General features: G+C 36.9%; 1 protein-coding gene across 6 annotated transcripts in view; it reads right to left on the reverse strand.

Annotated features, from left to right (window-relative positions):
• ZZZ3 (zinc finger ZZ-type containing 3) overlaps positions 1-27,559 on the reverse strand; it is a 118,600-nt gene that overhangs the window by 22,115 nt on the left and 68,926 nt on the right. For all 6 annotated transcript variants that reach the window (XM_058538340.1, XM_058538339.1, XM_058538338.1 and 3 more), the window contains one exon: positions 1,353-1,491. In XM_058538340.1, coding sequence (XP_058394323.1) covers positions 1,353-1,491 — 139 coding nt within the window. The remainder of the gene's footprint in view (positions 1-1,352; positions 1,492-27,559) is intronic.

Genomic DNA, 27,559 nt, shown 5'->3' on the forward strand with positions numbered 1-27,559 from the left:
TTTCTGAGACAAAATGAAAAGAAATTCAGTTCTAAACTAAACCTGGAAATGGAGAACCAGCAAATAACCAACCACATACAAATCTAGTAAATGTGCCTAAGTTCATCTTTTTGCCCATCCACAAAATGAGATTAAGGTTAATAATGTTTTATTAATATTTACTTTTCTAATCCATCTGTTTCAGTTGAATCCATTGTAAGTAACCATTGTACTATATCTTTTTGCACCAGCAAACTATTTAAAACCAATGCAGAATCAATAAACATCTAAGTTGGCCCACTATAACAGAGAGGGTACAACAGGGTTCTAAAAACTTTAGAAGTTCTAACAAATCAATATAGAGAGTCTACATCCATTATGATATTCAATGTTCTGAAAGCATGAAGAGAAAAGAATGTTTGCCAAGTAAATAATAAACCTAGAAAGATCTGAATAATAAATTAATACATCTAAATGAAATCAAGTCCCGAGGGCTCTTCCAACACCTAGTAGACCACTTCTATAATCCATTAAAAACCAGTAACCAATAACTATACTAAACTTGTCATACTATACAGGCTAGGTTTTTGTTTGTCAAGGTGAAGAAGATTCTTTTTTATAGTTTTAATCTTTTCACATAATGCTGATTAATATTATGCCTCTCAAATTTATTGAACAATTAGTGGGTCCCTAATTCAAGACACATACTACAGCATAAATGCACATTTAGAATGTCTCCATATTTATATACCAAGAAAGTTACTATAAAAACTTCAATCACTTTCAAATGGTTAACTATTAAATATGCAAAGTTATGTTTTAAGAGAAATAGAAAATTATAAGGAATTTCTACACTAAAATAAAAGTCATTTCAGAATTAAGTAAAATTTATACTTCCTCCTCATGGACTTCACAACCCTAATCTTAAAGACATTTAAAATAGAGTTTCTGTTTTTATCACCATTGTTTTCTATCTCACTATGATGAGAGTTACAAAAGTAACCCACAACTAAGCAATTAATAAATCCTCAAGTATTTTTTCTTTTAGCTTCACTAATCCTGAAGTCCTTAAAGGAGAAGAGGGAAAACACTCTAAGTTGGGGAAGGTAAAAGGAAAAGATCGTAAAAATGGCTAAGGAAAACGACATCAAGTTCCTATACAAATATCCAATTAAAGCTCCTAGCTATTCTCATTGGGGTATTTTATTGTGTGGTTTGGTGGGGGTGAAGGAAGGCAGGATTTGCCTTCAGTAGCACAGTTAATTACAGAAGGGAAAAAATTAAACATTTAAAAAAGTATATACCCATACAAAAAGAATAAACCAAGTTATCAAATATATCTCAATAAATCTTAAAAAGTTCTCTATATATACCTTCTTCTGGAGTTTTTCCACAAATCCAATGGGATTTTTTAGTGCTTCTCTCTGGTGTTTGCCTAGACTTTCAAGGTCCTGGACTGCTTGAGAACGCTGAGCCTCGAGTACAGCAATCGTCTGTAACAGTCTCTGATAACTACAGAGACAAAGAAAAACACCTCACTAAAATTTTCTAGTAACAACGACAAATAAAAACTGAGTTCAAGCCACGATCTACTAATAAGTCACACAGTCTTTTTAAAGTTACCTGAAAGAGTTTAGTAAAACATATTACTGGGAATAAATGAGGTCTTCATGAGTTACGAAGTACCTAGTCAGAAAAGATCAGTTAGAGAAAGCAAAGCCTTATTCCCCCATCTTAAGTTTTTAATTCTGGAACCTGAACAAGTGCAGAAAACAAGAAAGCATCTTGACTTTCCAACAATCAAAGTCATCAAGAAACTGCTAAATAAAAAACAATTAAAATCATAAGATTTTAGCACTAGGAGAGATCAAATCCAGTCCCTCTGTTGTACTCTGTCGGAATAAGGAATCTGAGGTACATTTTCTTGCCCAGAGTTACAGGAAACTGTCATGTAATTCAAACATGATCTTAGGTGTCACGATTCTCATTGCTCTTTCCATTATACCTCCATTCTAGAGGAAGTTTACTTTCCCATCAATTCTTAAGTATTGAACATTTTTAAAGAAAGGCTTTAAAGATATTTTTTTACTTTCCTGCCTACAAAGGTCCATTTAGCACAGCTAACACATAACTTACCCACACAAATCTACTACCTGTCATTATCTTGAAATCTCACTACGCTACATGTATACTAATTAATTCTCTCTCTTGTTTTTGATTCAAGTTGTCCTGCCTCTCTGACTAGTATCTAATTTCACATATCGATACACATATGGAAACATGTTAACCCAAAAGCCCTGAATGCTCAAATACATCTTGCAAAAAGAATCAAGAAAAGGTTTACTTCAAAATAAGTGGTTACTCCCTTAAAGTATTAGTGAAGCACCATTTTTCTTTATGGCTTTAAATAAACTCCATTCTGTTTCCCACTAGACTGTAAACTCCACAACGGAAAACACATCAGAAAAGTTCACTGTTTTGTTTATCCAGTGTGCAGCACACTTCCCAGTATATAGATGCTCAGTAAATATTTTTTGAATGAACAAATGAATGAATGGATATACTGTGCAATCAAAAAGTGTACTGGGTGCTGGCCCCACAGCTTAGCAGTTAAGTGCATGCGCTCCACTACTGGCGGCCCAGGTTCGGATCCCAGGTGCGCACCAACACACCGCTTCTCCGGCCATGCTGAGGCGGCGTCCCACATACAGCAACTAGAAGGATGTGCAACTATGACATACAACTATCTACTGGGGCTTTGGGGAGAAAAAGGGGGAAAAAAAAAAAGGAGGAGGATTGGCAATAGATGTTAGCTCAGGGCCAGTCTTCCTCAGCAAAAAGAGGAGGATTGGCATGGATGTTAGCTCAGGGCTGATCTTCCTCACAAAAAAAAAAAAATTACCTGGTTATTTAAAAAAAAAAAGTATACTGAATCTTTTCAGTTCATAAGTTAGGAAACTAGCAGAAATTTCTTAGGAAAAACCTGCAATTTTGAGGTTCACGGCCATGGTGTAATTACAACTGACATTCTCTTTTAGAAAACTTTCTCAGCCCCCTGCCTAAAACACATCTTATTCTTGTTCTCAAGTCTCTTGTTAACTAACCCCTGATGAAATGTTTAATAATTAAGGTAAAAACGTTTAATAATTAAGGTAAAAACCACTAACACTGAAGGATAAGACTCCTCTCAAGCTAGAGATAGTTCATTGAAAAGTAAGAACTGAGTTGGAAAGCAAGGGCTGTACTAAGTCACTCCTGGATAAGTTTCAGAGGTTAAGTCTAAATTCACTTTCCTAAGCCTTCGTTTGCTTTGAGGTGTATGGAGTGTACAGCCCTGCCTGCACTGGCTGTTCCGACCAGGCAGGCTCACGTAGGCTCAGTCTTGGGACGATGGTAGTGAGCTGAGTAGGAGAACCTATGCTCTTGACAATACCCTTAACTGCCATGCTTCACCTCCAGAACTCCTCCCCCACTAGCTGAATAACCAAAGACTTGTCATGGTGTCTCTATGATACAATTCACCCCTGTTTTTAACAGGAGTTGCATACTTCTATATCATCAATATAAAAATGACTGTGAGTCTCTCAAACTTTCAGCCAACTGCTGTAAGCACAACAACAATTAATGAGGCACAAGAAAGAATAAAGTTATGGAAAAAACAAGTAGAGGCTTAAAAAAAAACTGCTACAGTCAGTTACTGACACTGGGGGAAAAAGGCCTCCATTTGAAAACAACAAATTCTAACAATCTTACTGTACGTAAATTATTCCACAATAATGCTGACTTTAAAAAAATAATTCTAACAGAGATGACAAAGAAAGTATAACTCTTTACTTCTCTTTAATCAAGGTAAAATGATTATCAGATTGAAAGGCCTAGGATAAACATTGGTAAAGACCAAGTCCAGAATAAGTGAAAAGACCGTAAGAAAATAGTGAATTCAAGTCTGCTAGCCCAGCTAATTTGAATTATTTCCTAGAGCACTCAGAGATTTTACCAGTAAGATTACCATATATATCCCTAAGCAGAAATGGAAGGAATCATAAAAAACTGGGGTGACATCTAAAAGAACAGTATGATAAAGACAAATCTGTTTTCAATGCTACCCACCCACTCACTTCACCTCCAAAAGCAAAGTACTGGAAGCTGATCCAGGCATCAATTGAGGCAAGATTCATTTGTTCATTAATTCAATAATTACTTACTAAGCGAACAAGCACTATCCTAAAAGCTTTAGTAATTACCAAGGTAAATCAGAAACAGAGCTTAGGTACAGTAGGGGAGCTACAATTACACTAGAGAGGGAGAAAAGAAACTGAATTGGAGTGAATGGGACAGGATTGGCCATATTCTTGGGGCTGGAGGACGGGTATGTGAGGGTCCATCATACCAGTCTGTCTACTTTTTTGTATGTTTGAAATTCTCCACAATGAATTAAAAAGAAAACTCCAATTGTAGTCCAAATTAATGGAGGACATGATCACTGTACTCTTCCTGGGCTGATCAGATCACACCTGCTACTGTACACAGCTCTGCTTTGAGAGACAAAAAGGTCCATGAACAGACAAGGTGGATGAGAAACTACATAACAAGAAATAACAGTAGTGTCTAACACTTACTGAATGTATACTATACGCAGACATTGTATTTTAAGTGTAATAACTCCATTCTCACAAGAAACTTACATGATAGGTACCATTATCCTTATTTTACAAATAAGGAAATCAAGGCACAAATTAAGTAACTTGCCAAGATCATATCAGCATTTATTGAGGAGATGTGATGTGAGGAATAAAGACTGAGAATATTTAGCCTAGAAATGAAAATATCCAATAAAACATTATTTCAGTCTTTATTTAACACGCAGCTATGTAGAAAAGGAGGTAGACTTGTTCTACAGGGTATAAAGGGTCAAACTAGAATCAATTTGTGATAAACACACAATATGAAGAAAAACCTTGCCTCAGTCAAAACCAATAAAAGATGGTAGGAAAGCACTCAATCACCAGAGACGTTCATAAAGATATTTAAAGGAAATTCAAGCACTAAAACTCCTAAAATTCTTTAATTCCAGTAAAACATGCCACTTTCACTTTTTCTACTCACAGAACCAAGAGAACAGAATGACTAAAAAAAAATGTATATACTTTTGCATGGATGCAAGCATAGTTAAAGCTTTCCCACATGGACAACTTTGTATTAAATTTACCAAAATTATTTGTTATCTATTTCTAAAGCTTAACCTAACGTTAAGAACAGTAAGCTTACCCGTGGTGAAAAACTGTTAATTTGTTTCATGCCTTCACCATAAAATAATTTTAGCTTTTTATATTATGGAATTATATTTGGCTAAAATGTAAATACTCTTCAAGTCTCTAAGTTATTTTTACTCCCTTTCATTATACAAGTCCTCTTGATACTTTTACTCCCTTTCATTATACAAGTTCTCTTGAATTCTCTACTCACTTCTGTGAATACAAAAACATTCATATGAAGGAGTATATAGGTAAAAATCTTAATGTCTGAAAGAGAATACCAAGGAATCAACAATCTAGAAGTTTAATTTTATTGTCCAATTTCTGGGCAGTAACATTACACACTGTGAGAGAGAGAGAGAGAGAGAGAGGGAGGGAGGGAGGGAGGGAGAGGGAGAGGGAGAGGGAGGGAGAGAGAGAGAGAGAAATAAAGATTTTATTTTCAATTGAACCAGAATCTTTTTCAAGGAATCAGATTTCCATTTCTATTGTACAAACAACTCTTAAGGTTACATGGCATTTGTAATCTTAGAAAACTAATGAGAAACATTTTTTAAAATTCAGACTGAGGAACATTCTCCCAAAAACTTGGCCTGATTCTTCAAACAGTCATTAAATAGTGTCACTAGAGACACACACAAAAAAATAGAAAGTTATTCTAGATCAGGGGTCTACAACCTACAGACTGTCTGTTTTTATAAATAAGGTCTTACTGGAACATAGCTACACTCATTTGTTTACATAATGTCTTATGACTGCTTTCTAGCTACAATGACAGAGTGGAGTAGTTGCAAAGTGAAGCTGATCCCCAAAGCCTGAAATATTTACTATCCGGCCCTTTAAGAAAAAGTCTGCTAGACCCTGCTCTAGATTAAAGGATACAGAGACATGACAACCACATGTAATGCCTAATCTTGCATTAGAACCCACGGCGGGGAAACGACATTTTTGGGAACAGATGGAAGAATTTAAATACATATTGTGGATTATATCATTTTATTGTACCAATGCCAAACGGCTGGGGTGTAATAATAAGGTATTTAAGGTTATGCAGGAGAATGTCCTTGTTTTTAGGAGATATATACTGAACTATAAGGGTGATGAGTCTACAACATACTTGTAAATGGCTCAGCAAATACAATACTTTTATAGTGTATGGGGGGAGAAGGAGGATGAGGTGAAAGGGAGAGAGAGAGAGAACAAATGTTACAACATGTTAAGTTGTTAACAACTGGTGAATTTAGCTGAAGAACATACAGATACATACCATACTATTCTTTTAGTTTTTCTAAGTTTTATAATTTTCCTAAATAAAAACTGAGTAATGAAGAAGCTATTCATTACACTTTGCTACTGGAAAAGAGCAGCTTGATTATCCTATGAACAGTGAGCTTGATTAAACACACTGAAAAAAACTAGAAGAAGTAAGGTGACATAAGAATCAATGTATTAGGTTAACTACACTGTAAGAAGAAAAGGGAAAGGGGTATAGAAAAACTTACATCAGATGAGTTAACCAATATGTTTCACATGTGTGCACATGTGTACAAATGCACACAGGTATGCATTGGTAAGTGGAAGGAAATAAGAGAAAAAAGAGCAAGATACATGCTGGATTTCATTTTCAACAGGACAAAACTATGTTAAAGTGAATTGTTCCTCAAGAATAACAACCGGGCCATTTTAAACAATAACAAATTCCATCCTAGCAATTTATCAGTGTAAAACAATTTGGGAGGGAAGTGTCTCAACTTAGTCTAACTACACCATCATTTCAATCAAGAGTAGTATTTCCAATTTCTGCAAAATACTGAGCTCACTAGGTATATACATGACTGAACAGAAATTATTTTTATGTGAGTAGAACATACATTTTTAAAAATTATCTATTTAGTGAAACAGGAGCTGTATGATGATACTTTCTCTTCCTTCATGAAGGGTTTCAAACACTTGAAACTACAGGATCTGCAAATTCAATAACTCATAAATGATCTCTCACTCACTTTCTATTTAAATCCAGAAATCATTAGAGGACGATCAAAAAGCCTTTTAAAATATTCTGTGTTAAGCCAGAAACTAATAGCTCAGCTTCTGATAATACGTCTTTCCAGGTATAAGATCAACCCAATTTTGAAAATAACTAAAAATGCTGAATTAAAAACAAGTAAAGAAAAAACCATGTACTTCTTTATTTTAAAAGCATGGAAGAACCAGTAAGATACTAACACTTTTTATTAACAGGCCAAAATCTAAGTGAAGGCATAAATTGGGAGAGTCAAAATGGCCCTGGCCCTGAGGGCAGGGACTGAACCATGCAAGCTTGAGCTCCATTTTCTGTACTTCACTTGGCCAGGGAACAGAAGACAGAGCCACCAAAGGAGATAGTCTAACAGGAGGCCCTCTCCCATCAAGCTGCAACCCTACCCCTCATTCTCATCCCACAGGTAAGTTGCTCTGAGAATGAAGAAAAGCAGCAGATAAAAATTTCAAGCATAACAAGCTGTTACCACAATACAGTCCTTGTACATATTTGCTGCCCCAAATCCAATTACCCGGGTGGCCTAAAAGAACTGAAGCCATGACTATAGTTTAAAGCAGTAGTTCTGGACTGGTACACACACCCCCATCCCCCACAAAGATACCCACAAAAGCAAATGCAATTTTCTCTGGAGAAATACATCTTAATCATAGGCCTCAAAGATAACCAATAAATAATTTTCCAAAGAAAGTGAACAGCTCAGGTTTAAAAATTACCAAGCATACAAGAAAGCAAGACAAAAGGAATAAAAGACAAGCTTGAAAATAGCTACAGGGAATAGGAAACAAAAAACAGAGTATGTAGCTCTGAAAAAAAAGGAAATTCAAATTTTAAAAATATAATAATTAAGGGGCCAGCGTAGTGGTGTAGTGGTTGAGTTCACATGCTCCGCTTCAGAGGCCCAGGGTTTGCAGGTTCAGATCCCGAGCACGGACCTACACACTGTTTATCAAGCCATGCTGTGGCAGGCGTCCCACATATAAAGTAGAGGAAGATGGGCACAGATGTTAGCCCAGGGCCGATCTTCCTCAGCAAAAAGGGGAGGCTTGGCAACAGATGTTAGCTCAGGGTTAATCTTCCTCCCATACACACACACACAAAATATATATATATAATAATTACAACTAAAAGCCCAATGAGGACAAATTTCCACTTCCCGAAAATGTAGACTAGCACATTCAGAACCCTTCATTCTAGAGAGGCTGGAAAAAATATTTAAAAGCATCAAAGAGCTAAGAGAATCATCACGTATCACCAGGTCAAGATCCATAAGAAAATGGAAAAAGTTAAAATATGTTTTGGGGCACTTTTACCCTGGAGCAATTGACTGATCCAGTAGCGGAGACTGAGAGGCTGAGCAGTGCTTTTGATAGCTTAAAATGGTTGGAGATCAAAGCTGGAGTCCAAGGCCTATCAAGGGTAGAGGCTCTGAGAAACCAGCCTATGCCTTGGCCTGAGATCCTGAAGAGCTATACCCTAGGAATAAAGGTGAATAGGAAGTAAACAGCCCTCTCACAGTGGAGTAGAATATCTCAGTTTGTCATCATCTAGAAAGGCTGAAAATGCACATACCCCAAGATCCAGACATCCCACATATAGGTATGTAACCTCAAGAAACTCTTGAGGGCCAGCCTGGTGGCGCAAGGCAGTTAAGTGCATGCACTCCACTGCGGTGGCCTGGGGTTCACCGGTTCGGATCCCAGGCACACACGGACACACCACTTGTTAAGCCATGCTGTGGCGGCGTCCCATATAAAGTAGAGGAAGATGGGCATGGATGTTAGCCCAGGGCCAGTCTTCCTCAGCAAAAAAAGAGGAGGATTGGCGTTGGATGTTAGCTCAGGGCTGGTCTTCCTCACTAAAAAAAAAAAGAAACCCTTGAACATACACAGCAGCATATATTTATAGCAACCTTATTTATGACAACTCAAAATCAGAAACAACCCAAATGTCCATCTAAGCAGAATGGATAAACTGTGATACAGGTATACAATGGAGTACTATACAGCAATGAAAACAGACAACTTACACCTATTTATATCAACACAGGTAAAATATCAAAAACATAATGTATCACAAAAGAGTACATGCAGCATGGTTCAAAAACTAAACTTTACTGTTTAGGGATACACACATAGGTGGTAAAACCTTTTAAAACAGCAAAGAATTTTCACAAAAGTAAGACAGTGGTTATCTCTGAGAAGAGGGAGTGGGTAACTGAGGAACTATTCACAGGAAACTTCTCAAGTGCTGTCAATATTGTACTTCTTAACCTGGATTGTGGTTAAACAATTATAGACTGATTTCATAATTACTCCGTATCAGTACATAATTATTTCATTACTATTATGATATTGCACAATTTTTTTTAAAAGGGAAAGTTTTCTAGGAAGAAAATGTTACAGAGAGATCACTTCTACCTTTTTAGAACTTTATTTAGGATTCACATAGGAGTCCTGGTTCAAGGCCCAGCTCTATTAGCAGCTAACTATGGGACCTTATTCAAGTCACTAAACCTCAGCTTCCTCAGCTAGAAAATGAGAAGAACAGACCAGATAAGTGACTACAAAACCTTTTTCAAAAGTGAAACATCACTTTCCACTTGCTGAATCCCCAGGAAGTACAGCTTGAGCATCTATATTTAAAAAAGAAATTCCACAGATTATTCTGAAACACATCCTGCATAAAGAAGCACCACTCTAATGCAACAGCGAGCAACTGCAAGTTTTGACAATGATGATATAAAAAGACATTTGCATCTGGAAGGCTAAAATGGCTGCAATGTGTAAGATAAACTTGAGAGAGATGAAAATGGCAATGGAAACCACATAGAAAGCTATGTAGCTGATGTATAAGATTACATTTTGAACACCATATTTAACACTGAAGTGTACCCACAAGTTGTTAACTAGCCAGGGTTCTGAAAAGCAGAGAAGTTAAAGGTACACAGCTGGCAGAAAAGAGCATATTACAACTGTCTCCAAAATATGAGCACCTGCTTTGTAGAGACAGGAATGCATATTCCAAGTCACCCCAAAGTCAAACTCAAAACTCACATCATTGAGTAGAAGTTTTAGGGAGGAATCTGAGGCTCAACACAAGGAAAGATTTCAAAAAGCAGTGAGTTCCCTGTCACTAGATAAATTCAAACAGATACCAAATGACCACCATCAAAAGATGCTACAGAGGTGTTATATATTAGGTGGAAGTTTGGACTAGACTTCCATCAAGGTCATTCTAAGACGGTTTCTAAGGATACCAGGAAAGAGCATTTAAAAAATAAATTTCTTCAGTCTAAAAAGGCCATATATTCTGATTCCAAGTATATGACACCTTGTAAAAGGTAAAATTACAGAGACAGTAAAAAGATCAACAGTCCCCAGAAATTCAGGGAAAGGGAGAAGCACTGAATACATGACGCAAAGGGGGTTTTTTTTATACCAGTGAAATTATTCTGTATAATACTATAATGCTGGATGCATGACATTATGCATTTGTCAAAACCCATAAAAAAAACTTTAAAGCATAAAGAATGAATCTTAATGTATGCAAGTTTAAAAAAATCATTTAGAAGGTCAAGGGATCCTAGGAAGGAACGTAAACTGTGACAGAAGGATCTAACTGTACTATAAATATATGAAACAACCTCAGTGAAGGGGGTAGAAGAAAAAGGTACTAACCTAGACAACTTTGGAAATGAGTGGAATCTCCAAGATTAAAGGCAAAAGGAACCACACATAAGCACCATATTCTAACTGACAGGTATTTCCCACAGGGTTAAGAGTTAACAATTCTAATACTGCTATACATATAAAATAGAATTAAACAACTAAATAAATGAGTGGTAGATGGCCAGGTTTGCCAGTGCTGGAGTGGGGATTTACAGATAAGCAAGGGAAGGAGGCTAAAATGATCTATGAGGTAATATAATGGATTAGAGGTAAAGTCAAAATACAAACTCATGTTTAGCTTAGTATAGATATAGGTGATTACATATAGAAATATTTATAGGGGGGCCGGCCCCGTGGCTTAGCGGTTAAGTGCGCACGCTCCGCTGCTGGCGGCCCGGGTTGGGATCCCAGGCGCGCTCCGACGCACTGCTTCTCTGGCCATGCTGAGGCCGCGTCCCACATACAGCAACTAGAAGGATGTGAAACTATGATGTACAACTACCTACTGGGGCTTTGGGGGAAAATAAATAAAAATTAAAAAAAAAGAAATATTTATAGATATGTGTATATACACAGGATAGTACACACACATATATTTTCTTGCTCTGTCAGCTGAGACAGCTCAATAAAAGCAACAACACCCCCCGGTAGCAATGAGCAAACACAGCACCCAAATATTGGTTTCTAACACCATTCTCCAATAAAGGAAACCAAGGTTCCCCGGAAAGATGGCCGATTCTAGGGCTGGGGCAGGAAATATACAAGACGAGTCTGGAGTATTTTGTGCCAAAAAGTAAGACAGTGCTCAAAAAACAAACACATGCAACAAAAATACACCCCCTTGGTGGGACAACAGAAAGGTTCCCAATGGCCAAAGCTGGAACAATTTTAGCAACAAAATAAATAAATACTAAATTATAACCAAGGTATAAAAATAAATGAGTCCATACTGATATAAATAAATGATTGAATGAAGGGGGGAGGGAGTGGGAGAGAGGAAAGGGGGGGAGATTATATAATTTATATATATAATAACTTTGTAGATACTCTGCCCTCAAGGAGGGAAAACATACCCCCCCACCCCTTAAGTGTGGGCTGTGCATAGTGACTAGAAAGAGGGAGAAGAATAACTCTACAGTGGAGAAACCTGACAAATACTACCTCAGCCAGGTGATCAAGGTCAACAGCAACAGCAGTAAATTATTAGTAGTATACCCCTTGGTATGACATGAGAAAAACGGCACTTTACCTCTGTGGGCTTCCTCCCCAAAACCCACCCTAGTCTAGTCATTAGGAAAACATCAGACAAATTCCAACAGAGAGAAATCTATAACAGTGACCAGTACCCCTCAAAATTGACCAGGTCATCAACAACAAGGAAAGTCTGAAAAATTGCCATGGCCAAGAGAAGCCTAGGGGGACACAAAAACTAAACGTAATGTGGTATCCTAGATGGGATTCCAGAACCGAAAAAGGATGTTAGGCAAAAACTAAGGAATTCTAAATAAAGTATGGACTTTAGTTAATAATAATGTATTAATATTGATTCATTAATTGTAATAAATGTATCATACTAATGTAAGATTATTAATAATAGGGGAAATTGGGTAGGGAGTATATGGGAACTCTCTGTAATATGTTCTTAATTTTTCTATAAATCTAAAAATGTTCTTTAAAAAAAAACTATTTAAATAAATAAAATAAAATAAATTTCCCAACCTTCCCTGTAGCCACTACTGCTTTGTTACCTTGGAAAGCAAAAGAGAAAGTATTTAATTGAGGTATATATTTAAGATCCCACCAGCTGAAATATTAGACTTTAAGAGATCCCATCTGATTATTTTAAAATTAAAAACTTTATGTTAGGAAATTTACTGTCATTTATTTCTGGTTACACTTTACCATACAGAGCAATCATTCTAATGGTTGTAGAACTCACCAATTTATAAATATTTTTCAGCCACTATCTCTGCCCAATATGAGTATTTATTCAAAATATCTTTTTAGATATTATCTCTATTCTGCTTAAGAGTGATAATTGTTGGAGCATTTCAAATGTAAAATCTTCGTCAAATAAATCTAATCTCTACACTGACTACAGTTATACAACCTAAGCTATTAAGTAAGCACAATTCTAGTCTTTTAATTTTAGTGCTTCAGCACAGTAGTGACATTAAAATAGAAACCATTATGCCTGGCATAGCTACTATATACTGTTAAACAGTGCATTCTGATGAGGAGGCTGGGGGGAGGAAAAGTTGAAGCACAAGAGTCCCTTCAGTTTAGTAATGGTAGTTCTCCTAGATAACAATATTAGACCAACTTAAGTATTTATACCACAGTGGTTTTTAAAGCGTAATTAAAAAAAAGAATGGTTAAAGTTGTGTTTAGGTGTACAAGCATCTGGCAAGAGATGGATTTATACAAAATTTTTAAATCACAAAATGGAATAGAAACTTTTTTTCTTGTATTGATATTGCTACCTTATAATTTCATTATATTTACACTACTATTAATTTTACCCTTGTATAGCTATTGTTACCTTACTTGTACTCTCATTCCACAAATATTGAGTACATATTAGTTATGTTCATATATGTGATCATATTTATTGTCCATCAAAAACCCTCTGAAATAGGTATTACCACTTTACAGATGGCATAACCAAAACTTGGAAACGTTCAGTACTGATAGAAGATTCTTGCCATAAAATTCTTTCCATAACATGATTATTTACACATCCTAATTTATGTGTAATACTGAGCTTACATTTTATACACTGGAAAAAATTAGCCTACACCTAAAACTCAGAAATTATCCGAAACCTGACTTGAGGCCTTAATTTCCTGCCTCTTTTTAAAATATAGCAGAACAGTAATAAAATTAGCCTATTTAACAAGTCTTCCTATTCATCTACTAGTACTAATACTAATTCAATAACAGAAAACAACAGAGGAGAAAGAAAAGTACCTGGAGATTTTTTTTTTTAATTAAATGTATCATAAACAGAGTAACCAACATTTAACTAAAACATGTTCATAATTAAAGAGGAGTTTTGATAGCCTCAAACAGTTGTACAAAAACACTTGCCTCTTTCCAAAAAGCCTTCACTTGTATGTTCTCAATATATACCTGGCCTCCTGAAAGAAGTGTAATTTCTAATATGTTTCAAAGGGTATGTTCTTTTGCATGAAGGTTTAATCAACAATCCTGAAAATACAGTCATTCTTTCAGTGGCCACTGTAACAAAAGTTATCAGGTTTTTCTTTTCAGAATCTACCTTAGCACCTGGAAACTGGCCTAAAATAGATATACATTGGAGTCTACAGTCTCTCTCTACAATACTAAAAAAAAAAAAAAAATCAAGTAATCAAAAAAAAAAAGTAATCAAGTAAGACAGCTAAGCTATATTTTCCTTGTCTCTTATCACTTTGTTGTTTTGTCTAGCTTAAAATGAGTCAGGAAAGATCAGCCACTTGGTCTGATTTAAATAGAAGGCTTAAATAAGCTTCATATACATTTCTATACTCTGATGCCAAAGTATGATTTTTAACATCATTTTTTTTAGTTCCAAATACTTGGAGAACCAACAAGACTTCACTCATTTATTCATTAACTCATTAACCTACTAGACTAAGGTCCTGCATTAAGCACTCGGGATACAATGGTGGACAAAACAGACAAGTGCCTTTTCCTAACAAAACTATCAGTCAAGGGGGCAACACAAATAAGCAAACACACAATTACAATATGGGGTGCTGCGTAATGTAAAGAGAGACACACACAACACAGGACAGCATCAAAGATCTCTGATGGTCAGGGAAAACTTCCCAAAAGAAGTTCAACTGAGACCAGAAGAGATGGAACTAGCTGGGAAACGGGGGTAGAAGGGAAGGAGTTCAAGCACTGTTCCAAACAGAAGAAACAGAAGGGACATTATGCAGAAACTTGTGCTTCTAAGCAAAGTACAGCACTTAAGAAAAGAGGTTTGGTGTGACTGGAAGTGAACAGAGTTGAGGCTTGGGAGGAAGAAAGGGATCGTTACACAGAGCTCGGTGAAGCCAAGACTGAATGTGATTTTAAGGGCAATAAGAAGCTGTGGAGAAGTTTTACGCTGAAGAAAAATAAAAATTTCACATTTTACAAAGACCATTCACATCAGAACAGGAAGAACAGAGCAGAGCAGAGCAAGACTCTAGAGGGAGACCAATTAATGAGCTGTCATAATAACCCAGGAGAAGATGGAATGTATTAAGGTAGTGGGAATGGAGACAGAAAGATTCAGTTATCTGAGACTTATGAGATAGGCTCTATAGCACTTGGTGACTGTCTAGATAAAAGAAACTGAAAAAAATGTTTCAAGAAGGAGGGCCCACAAGGGGCTGGCCTGGTGGCATAGTGGAAACTGGCCTAAGGTTCCCATGCTCCACTTTGGCAGCCTGGGCTTCGTGGGATCTGATCCTGGGTATGGACCTACACACTGCTCATCAAGCCATGCTGTGGCAGCGTCCCATATACAAAGTACGGGAAGACTGGCACAGATGTTGGCTCAGGCACAATCTTCCTCAAGCAAAAAGAAGACCGGTGACAGATGTTATCTCAGAGCCAATCTCCTCACCAGAAAAAACAAAAAAACGAGGGCCTACAAAGCCAACTCCTAATAAAAAATCTAAGGTAAAAGACTGCAGTACGTCCACTGGATTTCATACAAGGAAATCACTAAGTCACTTGAGTGGAGTGATGGAGGTCCAAGCCAGACTTCAACACTTCAGGAAATAGAAATACAACCAATTTATTCAAGAAATTTAGCTATGAAAGGGAGAAAGAAAGTAGGACAGTGTTGAAAAAAGTATATGGGAAACAAAAAGATGATTTTTAAACCAGGAAAGACTTAAGCATGTTTAAATGCTGACGGGAAAGGGCCCATTAGAGAGGTTGATTCTAGGGGGCCGGCCCCGTGGCGTAGCGGTTAAGTGTGCACGCTCCGCTGCTGGCGGCCAGAGTTCGGATCCCAGGCGCACACCAATGCACAGCTTGTCAGGCCATGCTGTGGCAGTGTCCCATATAAAGTGGAGGAAGACAGGCAGGGATGTTAGCCCAGAGCCAGTCTTCCTCAAAAAGGGGAGGATTGGCATGGATGTTAGCTCAGCGCTGATCTTCCTCACACACAAAAAAAGAAAGGTTGATTCTAAAAAATAAGTCAAGAGTAATAACAAACGGAGCAAGTCCTTAAAAAGAAAGACGGGATGGGACCCAACTCACTGGTAGAAGGCTTAGCCTCAGGTAGGAAAAAGAGATTCCTTCATTCACTTATTTAAAGATTGTTTTTTATCATCATCATCATCATCATCATCATCACTACCATGATTCTGTATTAAATTGAGTATTTATAAGATACTATGCTAAGCCCTTTACAACAGCCAGCAGCCCTATATGAAGGTATTATTACTCTCTTTTTATAGATGAGGAAACAAAACTTCAAGGAGGTTAAGTAACTTGCCCAAGGTTTCAAGTGGTGGATTTGAACCCAACTAAACCTCTCTGACTCCCCAGAGCATAATCAATAGGCTACACTCTCACTCACGAAGGACAGGTACAGACGTAGATAAATACGTAGCAAGATGCTGACTGAGGTAGTTCTGCTCTGCTGCCTTTTATTTTCTCATGAAGTAGAAGGCCAAGTCATCTGTGGAGTGAGAGGCTTAATGAGAGTAAAAAAGATTTTAAATAGTCATGAAGAAAAAGCTGATTAGGGAAATATGGAAGGTACAGGGCACCTCAGAGGCCCCAACTATAACTGGAAACCGTGAATTTATAGTAGTAACAATATGCAGAAGTATGTGATTTTTCTTTAGTAGGAACCAAGGAAACGCAATGGGAGCTGGGAAGAAAAAAAACTGGCAAGAAAACTATGCATTTAAAGATCAGAGAATCTAAGCCAGATAAGAAAAGGAAGCAAGGAGAGATAAGGGCAAATATAGAAAAGAGTTGTTAAGGGAATAAAAAACTGTGTATTCGTCTATGTATTTATTTGCCAATTATCAGTTGTCCATCTATTCTGTGCCAATTACTGGGGAAGGAAAACAAAAGGAAAGGCAAACACAAATACTCTGCAATCACATCTCAAGTGTTATGGAAAAGCAGTAGCTTCAAAAACATCCTTGCGATATTAAATGATTAATTGAGACTTGCAGACATAAGAAAAAAGTCCAATGGTGAAAAGGAGCAAAATACTTGGAAGAAGTGAAAACAAGACTGTGTGACTAAAATACAAATTGAGATGGAAACAGGGTAGTGGTTTAAGATGTGTCTCCCTAAACTCTTTGGGGAAACGGACCAAATCTTACTCATCTTTATGTATGTGGTGTCTAAGACTACGCCAAGTTGACAGTAGGCACTCAACAGATGTTAGCCGAACTGAATTAAGTCCGAGCAAAGCAAAAGCAGCCCAGAGTTCATGTTTGATTGATAAAATTAATTTTAAAGAATCTATAGTACTGAAGCACCAGCTTTAAGCAAAAGCAATTACCCCAGCACTGAAATACTGGAGAGCCCTAAATCAGGGCCAGTGACCAACCAGGATTTCACCTACACTTAATTAAAAATACTTAAGTCAAAATAGATGCAGGTCTTACACAATCATTATTTTTTACGTGGTTTACAAACATGATTAACAAGCTACTGTAATTTTTTCACTCTATCATCAAGGCAGTTTTAAATTAATTAGTTAAACCTGAGACTCTGAACATAGCAGATAAAAATTACTATGTCTAGAAATGAAAAAATAATTATTTCTCAAAACCAAAACCACCTATTTCTTTCAGAGTCTGACAATTCAATTTTCTGCTAGGCTATTGAGACATTAGAAAATCACATTTGTAAGAATAATGCCTATTTTCAAATTAATAATCACAAAATCCATACAATGTGAGTTTACGTTTTTATTGTGGTCTTCAAACAGCACGGCATTTTGCTAAGTCCTCCAGAAAGCTGAAAGATTTCAATCATCATTTCAATCAGATTTCTTAGAATCAAAGAAATGATAGATGTTCTCAAGGACATATCTCCACTATGTCCTATCTTTCCCTCAATATCACCTTCCTCCAGACAATGTGAAGATGATATTTCTCTTCCATCCCACAAAATGTAGGGTCAGGGGAATCTTTTAAAGGTGGAAGAAAAAGCAGTTTCTCAAAGTGATCTAAGGTCCAGCTGCATCCATATCCCCAAGATGCATGTTAAGAATCCAGGTACCTAGTTCCCATCCCAAATCTACTAAAACAATCTCTGAGTGTAGGCCCAGGAGTCTATATTTTAAACAAGACATGGTAAGTTTTATATAGACTAAAATTTATGAACCATTGTTTCAAAGAGTTTCTTCTTAAAAAAAAGAAAATGGATAATATTTCAAATCTAAAATCTTACTTCTGACATCCTAAAACAAAAAAAATTAAAGTATCAGGCACCAAAATCCTCTAAATCACCCAAAGTATGAAATATTTATGCAATTATATACATACTGATAGTTCCCTTCAGCTAAAATTGTCAAACGCTTTAAAAATACCTAAATAAAATGTAAACTATGCAAGATTCTCAAACAGAACCAGTTATTTACATTCTAGCCCCTTGTTATAGTTTCACATTGTAAAGTCAGAATGTTTTGTCTATAATAAATTTCAGAACACAAAAGGCTTAAAGGATTGTTTTGAGACTAATGAAAATTTAGTTACCAATAAACTATCTGACATCGTAAATTTTTTTCTCCAACTCTTATACTGAATTAATTTAATCAAAATGTTAGTTTATGTGAGGTTTAAGGCTTTCTTTTCAACATCAGACTTTGAATAGGGCGGGGCGTAAACACTGCTAATCTCGACAAATACTTTTTCTTACTAGCTTCATTAATATTTAATAAGTGTTTAATATCACTTCACACTGACCTTCAAGTGATAATGACACCTAACACTTTTATATTTCTCTCTTTTTACAAAAGGAAACTTCCCAGAAAAATAAATAAATCTGACAGTTTTACACACATAAAAATACAGATGACCTTGCAATAATTATGTACACCATATTTAATTCAAGTAGATGACTTATCTGTTCATATATCCCCAGCAACCAGCACTCCACTAGCATGAAGAAGGCACTCAATAGATATGTGCCGAATTAATAATTAAGTATCAATTGACAGAAATTTATCCCACAGATGGATAAGATCATTTAAAATTCTTAGAAACCTATTTTAAAAAAAAAAAGTTTGCTTAGGAGAACAATACTAAGCACAATTACCAAAACAGCAACTACAGACGCCACAGAATCATAGAATATTAGAGCTAGAAGGTACCATCTCAAGGATAAGCACAATCTCTTCATTTCACAATCAAAGAAAATGAAGTTCAAAGAGACTGACTCCGTCATGATTGGCCGCTAAGGGTTGAGACCCATGCCAATCTCTCTTGAGTCTACATCTTAGTGCTCCTTCCTCCCTAGCACAACACAAGAGAACTGACATTTCTGGGGTGTGGTTTTTTTTTTTTTGGAAGGGGTGGTTAAAATTCCTTTTTAAACTCTTCATAACAATATTTACTCTTTATAACAATATTTACTCTTCATAAGAATAAATTTTATATGTTTGAATCTTTTTTTTTTATGGTGAGGAAGATCAGCCCTGAGCTAGCATCTGATGCCAATCCTCCATCTTTTTGCTGAGGAAGATTGGCCCTGGGCCATCCGTGCCCATCTTCCTCTACTTTATATGGGACGCCGCCACAGCAAGGCTTGACAAGCGGTGCGTCACTGCAAGCCCAGGATCCAAACCTGCAAATCCCGGGCTGCCAAAGCAGAGCGCGAACACTTAACCACTGCGCTGCCGGGCTGGCCCCATGTTTGATTTTTAAAAACATTTTCTAGTTACATAACAGTGCAGAAAATGTGAAACATGAAAAGAAATAGAGTCCCCATAATTTCAACATCATAAAATAAACACAGTTATCACTTTTTTTCATCTTTTGAGAAAAATAAATTTTAATAGGGTATTATATACCATAATTCAAAATACAGGGGAATGTGTTACTGAGAAATTTCTTGTTCTCATGATAAACACACCTCACTATTCTTCTAACAAAAGTTTCATTTTGAAAGAGCTTTGAACAGATTTATAACAAGGGAATCAATTATGCCAAAAATTTTTTGCATTAGAAATTACCAACAGTTTCCTTAAGTGATCCCCAAAGCCTTTAAAATTATTTCACTTACAAAAATGTTTATAAAAACATCTACTGCATGAAATAAAATGTCAAGCATGGTAAATATTTTTATATGGCCCAGGTCTCTGCAATGTGCACATTAAAAATACAGGAGGGTCACCACACACCTATTAGATTGGTTAAAATCCAAAAACCTGACAACACCAAATGCTGGTGAGGATGCAGAGCAACAGGAACTCGCCTTCACTGCTGATGGGAAAGCAAAACAGCTACTTTGGAAGACAGTTTGGCAGTTTCTTACAAAACTAAACATAGTCTTACCATTAGATCTAGCAAGCAAACATTTAGGTATTTTCCCAACTGATTTGAAAACATGTCCACACAAAGCCTGTATGCAAATATTTATAGGAGTTTTATTCATAATTACCAAAATCTGGAAGCAATCAAGATGTCCTTCAACAGGTAAACGGATAACCAACTGTGACACACCCATAAAATGGAATATTATTCAGAAATAAAAACAAATGGGCTATCACACCATAAAAAAACATGGATCAACCTTAAATGCATACTGTTCAGTGAAAGAAGCCAGTCTGAAAAAGCTTCATACTATTATGTGACATTCTGGACTAGGCAAAACTGTGGAGATAGTAAAAAGATCACTGGTTCTCAGAAGTTTGGGAAGAGAGAGAGATGGTGAAAGGGGTGAAGCGAAGGAGATTTTTACAGCAGTAAAACTATTCTGTATGACACTGTAATGGTGAACACACGACGTTACACATTTCTTAAAACCTACAGAACTCTACAAAGTATAAACTTCAACGTATTAAAATTTTTAAAAATCTTCTATGAGGTCAGGAATGCAAACTGTGACAGAAGGATCTAACTGTATTACAAACGCATGAATAACCTCACCAAAGGGAGCAGAAGGAAAAGGTCCTGATCCAGGTAACCTTGGAAATGAGTAGTATCTATAAAACTAAAAGGACTTGCACATAAGAACTATTCTCTGGTTGATAAAGTTATTTTCCATGGGGATATAGGCTAACAATTCTGATACTACTATACATGCATACTAGAACTGAAAATTAAGTAAATGGATGGCAAATGGAGAGAGCCAGGTTTGTCACTGCTGGAGTTTACCAATAAGCAATGGAAAGAGGCTAGAATGATCTAAGTGATAATATAACGGATTAGACGCAGAGTCAAAATATGAACTCAGATTTAGCTTAGTTTAGATACAGATTATTACATATAGATTTATAGATATGTGAACAGATACACAGGTTAGTGTGTGTGTGTACATATATATATATATATACTTGTGTGTGTGTGTGTGTGAGGAAGATCAGCCCTGAGCTAACATCCGTGCTAATCCTCCTCTTTTTGCTGAGGAAAACCGGCTCTGAGCTAACATCTATTGCCAATCCTCCTCCTTTTCTTTGCCCCAAAGCCCTAGTGGATAGCTGTATGTCATAGTTGCACATCCTTCTAGTTGCTGTATGTGGAACACGGCCTCAGCATGGCTGGAGAAGCGGTGCGTCGGTGCACGCCCGGGATCCGAACCCGGGCCGCCAGTAGCAGAGCACGCGCACCCAACCAGCAAGCCACGGGGCCGGCCCATATCTATATATTTTTTTCTTGCTCTGACACCTGAAACAGCTAAAAAAAGCAACAACACCCCAGTAGCAATAAGCACACATAGCACCCAAATACTGGTTTTTAACACCATTCTGTGATAAAGAGACCCAGGTTTCCTTGGAGAAACGGCTGATTCTAGGACTGGGGTAGGAAATATACAAAATGAGCCTGGAGTATTCTGAAGCGCCAGAGAGTAAGAAAGTACTCAAAAAACAAGCAAACAAAACAAAAACATATCACCTGGTAGGACAGAGGCACCAACAGAAAGGTTCCCAATGGAACAATCTGAGCAACAAGATAAAGTACTACTAAATTATAACCCAAAGTATAAAATAAATATGTATGAGTCTATACTGATACAAACAAATGCTTGAATAAATGAATGAAAGAAAAGAGAAAAAAAATCTCCCATGCAGAAGAATCCAAATCATTTACGTAGATACTCTACTCTTTTTAAGTGTCGGCTGTGCAGTGACTTCTTTCCAAAGAATACAACATGGAAAGGTGGAAGAAAAAAGAGTAACTCTACAGTGGAGAAACCTGACAAATACTACCTCAGCCAGGTGATCAAAGTCAACACCAACAGCAACAATCATATTAACAGTATATCTCTGGGTATGATGTGATATAAATGGCACTTTACCTCTGTGGTCTTCCTCTCCAAAACCCACAACCCCAGTCTAATCACGAAGAAGACATCAGACAAACTACAATAGAGAGGCATCTATTAATACCTGACCAGTATCCCTCAAAATTGCCCAGGTCGTCAACAAGGCAAGTCTGAGAAACTGCCACAGCCAAGAGAAGCCTCAGGAGACATGAAAATAAAATGCAATGGGGGGCTGGCCCCGTGGCTTGGCAGTTGGGTGCGCACTCTGCTGCTGGCGGCCTGGGTTCGGATTCCGGGCGCACACCGACACACCGCTTCTCTGGCCATGCTGAGGCCGCGTCCCACATACAGCAACTAGAAGGATGTGAAGCTAAGACATACAACTATCTACTGGGGCTTTGGGGGAAAAAAATAAATAAAATTAAAAAAAAAATGTAATGTGGTATCCCAGATTGGATTCTGGAACAGAAAGACATTAGGTAAAAACTAAGGAACTCAATCAAGTGTGGGCTTTATTATATTATATATTATATGTATTAGTTAATTAGAACTATATTATAATATAGTTAACAATGTATCAATTCATTAATTATAACAAATATATTATACTAATATAAGATGTTGCTAGAGAAATCTGGGCGCAGGGTATATGGGAATTCTGTGTACTTTCTTCTTAATTTTTCCGTAAATCTAAAACTATACTAAAAAAGTCCAACAAAAAAATGTAGGAGGGGGCCGGCCCCATGGCTTAGCGGTTAAGTGCGTGTGCTCCGCTACTGGCGGCCCGTGTTCGGATCCCGGGCGCGCACCGACGCACCGCTTCTCCGGCCATGTTGAGGCCACATGCCACATACAGCAACTAGAAGGATGTGCAACTATGACATACAACTACCTACTGGGGCTTTGGCGGGGGGAAAGGAGGAGGATTAGCAACAGATATTAGCTCAGAGCTGGTCTTCCTCAGCAAAAAGAGGAGGATTAGCATGAATGTTAGCTCAGGGCTGATCTTCCTCACATACATACATACATACATACATATATAAATAAAATATAGGAGAATTTTATGGTTTCTTCACTGGGGTAGTGAAATTTGACTAACATATCCTCAGGACTGTTATGCAGACCAAAATAATAACAATAATAATAATTTAAAACTTTTATAAGGAATCAAGAGTAGAAAATGCCTGACATGTGAGTGAGGAAACATGGAACAAGTGGCAATCCTGCCACTAATTCTGAAATCTTCAACATGATTCATCTTTTCTGGTCTAGTTCTTTATACCTATAAACTGAGAGGGATAAAATAGCCTCTGAAACCATTATCATTACACCAACTGTATGTAAAGTGTTAAAATAAATCTTTTTATCTAGTAGGTCATAATAGAAAACAAACAATTTTGCTGTACCTCTAATTTCAAAGAGAAAAATAAAAGCTTATTACATGTACAATTAGCATAATAGCTCTGCCACTTCCACTCCTAGGAGTTGACTCCCACCACAGTGAACCCTAGATATACTCTAGTCATTTACTAATTAAACGATTTTATTACCTACTGTATCTTCATCTTAAAGATAACAAGGATGACTGGATATAAAAATCAGAAGTGAGTACAGTGTTATGCCAGAAAAGAGTAATAAAACAAAGAGGCAAGAGCCCAGGGTGTGCCTAGCTTCAAGTTTCAAAGCCCCCACAATATTCATGTTGATCTACTTGCAAATCAAAACATAACTTCAGATTCTAACCATGGCCAAGGAACCAGAAGTTAAAATCGACTTCTAATATTAGTGAAGTAAATGTGAAAATAACATTCTTCAGAGAAGCATTAATGAATGGGGTGAATGAAGGAATGAAGACTGCACAGCATGGCAGCAATAGCAGAGGCATCCAGAGCCATCAGACCCTCTGCACCAGTGCAGCCCCAGGTGCTCCCTCTTCTCTTTCTCTTTGCTTTCACAATTGATGATCTGCAGATCAAACGATTTGAGGAAGCCTTCTTCCCACCTAACAAAAAAACAGCAATACCATCATCACAGTAAATGACCTTGGGATAGTCAGGGGTCACTCAAAATTAAACAGACGCAGAATTACGGAATATAAGCATTAAGGAGGAGGGTCTATAAACATAATGATTTCCCAGAATTTTTTACTATAATAATTCAAAAAAATAAGACAAAGAAGGGGGAAAAAAGCCTATAAAATATTCTCAATCTTTAACAAGGATGGCAACAATTAAATCAATGTGGAGGGCCAGCTCCGTGGCTTGGCGGTTAAGTGCACGCGCTCTGATGCTGGCGGCCCGGGTTCGGATCCCGGGCACACCCCAGGGCACCACTTCTCCGTCCAACGCGAGGCCGGGTCCCACGTACAGCAACTAGAAGGACGTGAACCTATGACATACAACTATCTACTGGGGCTTTGGGGGGAAAAAATGAATAAATAAAATCTTTAAAAAAAAAAAAAATCAATGTGGAGAAACTACATCAACAAACATGGTCCTTAGCTTCAAGAAACTCACAATCCAGGAAAGAAGATAGTTAAATTAACATTGTTCTACTCTGTTTAGCACTAAATGATGCATATGCAAAATAGCTATACAGTTGTTGTGAAATTCTTCAGAGCTAAGTTTATGAGTCACATTTAGTTCAGGTTAATGAGGGATCAAAGGACGTCAGTTTCATTATTTATACATATATTCTTTTTCAGTGAGGAAGATTTGTCCTGAGCTAACATCTATGCCAATCTTTCTCTATTTTGTATGTGGGATGCCTCTATAGCATGGCTGATGAGTGGAGTAGGTCCGTGCCCAGGATCTGAACCCACGAACCCGGGCCACTGAAGCGGAGCACACAGAATTTGAACCACTCAGCCACGAGGCTGGCCCCTATATTTCATTTTTGACACAAAGAATATATATTTCTCTGTGTTATATTTCTGCACCAAACTTGATTGAGAATCCTAGTAAAAATTAAATATCCTTTAAAAAGAACTACCACTGAGGATATTCTGCAAACTGTTCCAAAAGTTGAGTTCCAAAAACATTTTGAGCAATCATAGTTGAGTCTAGCAAAGTAAAGTACTGATATCATTCCACTTGTTTTTGCTTTTTTAATAAAGCTTAAAAAATCAGTAGTACTACCTTATAGTCACATGGTACCTAATATAACCACTATGTAACTCCTGTACATCAAAGGCCGCCTCAAATTAACTAATATTTCTTTTTAATCACACATTAAAAAGGAAATGACCATAATTACATGGAACCTTCTCAAAGGCTTTTAAAGTCTATATACGTTATACACTCTAAGTTTTCTTTATCTTATTAACAATTTATCTCTTGAGAAAAAATTCTCATTAATTACCCAGGCATGCTTCCTATCCCTGTCCTTGCAGAAATCATGACTCCTTTCCCCAAAATAGTTCATTTTTATTTAAATACCCAGTATTCATATCTACTATCATTAGTATTATTGGTCTCACAGTTTCCCAGTATGAAGATATTCACAAATCTCTAATTCCCAAGACCTCTTGGTGTTCTTCTTAGGAATAACAGTCATACTTAAAATGTCAGTCCAATTATAATAGACCACACAATTTGGCTAAATGCAACCCAAGTTATTTTCAAGACTGTTAAGTGAATGTCAGCTGAGCTCTGTAGTTTCTCTAAGTATATTATTAGGATTCTATAACCGGTCTACTTCAAGAGAGAATCTAATAATATCTTTTAAAACTCCTTCTAAACACTAAAGCAAAAAATTAATGATTTATCAGTAATTGGCTTTTCCGTGTTAAAAACAGTGATTTCCATATTTTTTGCACTAAGCACCTCTACAGGTAAAAAATAAAACAAAAATTGTGGCACATGCTTCCAATATGTATACTTACTTATAAATTACACATTTTACTGTACTTATTATATACATTATAAATATATACAAAGAACCCCAGAAATTCTTAAGAGGAAAAATACATATAAATAGCATTTTCTTCCTATCTCCCAGTGGATTATCTCGAGTATGCCCTGGTATACACATACCTCACCAATCCTTTTTTTTGGCTTTCTTTTTATTGTGTCAAAATTCACATAATATAAAATTCACCATTTTAAAGCACACAATCAAGTGGCATTTACTACATTCACAATGTTGTGCAACCATCAGCCCCGGGCAACCATAAATCTGCTGTCTTTATGAATTTGCTTATTCTGGATATTTCATATAAATAAAATCATATAATATGTGACCTGTTGTGTCTGGCTTCTTTCACTCAGCATAACGTTTTCAAGATTCATCCATGTTGTAACATGTAAAAGTACTTCATTCCTTTTAAGGCTGAATAATATTCCATTGTATTGATAATACCTCATTTTGTTTACCCATTCACCAGTTAATGGACATCTGAGTTGTTTCCAACTTTTGACTATTGTGAACAGTGCTGCCAGGAACATCTGTGTAAAAGTTTTTATTTGAACACTTGCTGTTAATTCTTTTCAATATATATCTAAAAGTGGAATTGCTGGATCATATGGTAATTTTGTTTAACTTATCAAGGAACCACCAAATACATTTCCAAAGTGGGTGCACCATTTTATTTTGCATTCCCACTAGCAATGTATGAGGGTTCCCATAACCCATTTCATACACAACTAAACGGTCAAGAATACAATTTGACCCTAAACATCAAATGGTCTATAACAGGCATGTTTTGAAGCCTACACTGCCCATCAACCTCTTTTCTGGAAGAAGTCTTTGTGGAAGGGGCAGGCCAAGGCAGCCTTTGCTTACCCCTCTACCCTCGGCCAATAGCTCCACCCCCTAACATCGATAATTTTGCCAAGGATGGAAACCTGACCCAAGGGAGTCAATCCACTAGAGAGTCAATAACTAGGTTCTCTTTAGAGAATGTGAAGAGGCTCTGGAAAAGAAAGATCACGTAGAGTTGAGACCAGCGCAAGCACGTCACTGCCATTTGCAAACTGAAATTATGGGGGAAAGAAGGGGGAAAGTGTACAAAAAACAGTTAACAAAAGAAAAACCAGTCTGTACTACACAGAGAAAAGCAGAAGTAAGACAGTATTATCTTGAACACTGACAAGTTACAATTTCACAAAGCCTGGCTAGACCTTATTTACTGACTTTGGATATTCATAAGACTATCT

Source organism: Diceros bicornis, chromosome 4, assembly GCF_020826845.1.
Source record: "Diceros bicornis minor isolate mBicDic1 chromosome 4, mDicBic1.mat.cur, whole genome shotgun sequence".
NCBI classification, from domain to species: Eukaryota; Metazoa; Chordata; class Mammalia; order Perissodactyla; family Rhinocerotidae; genus Diceros; species Diceros bicornis.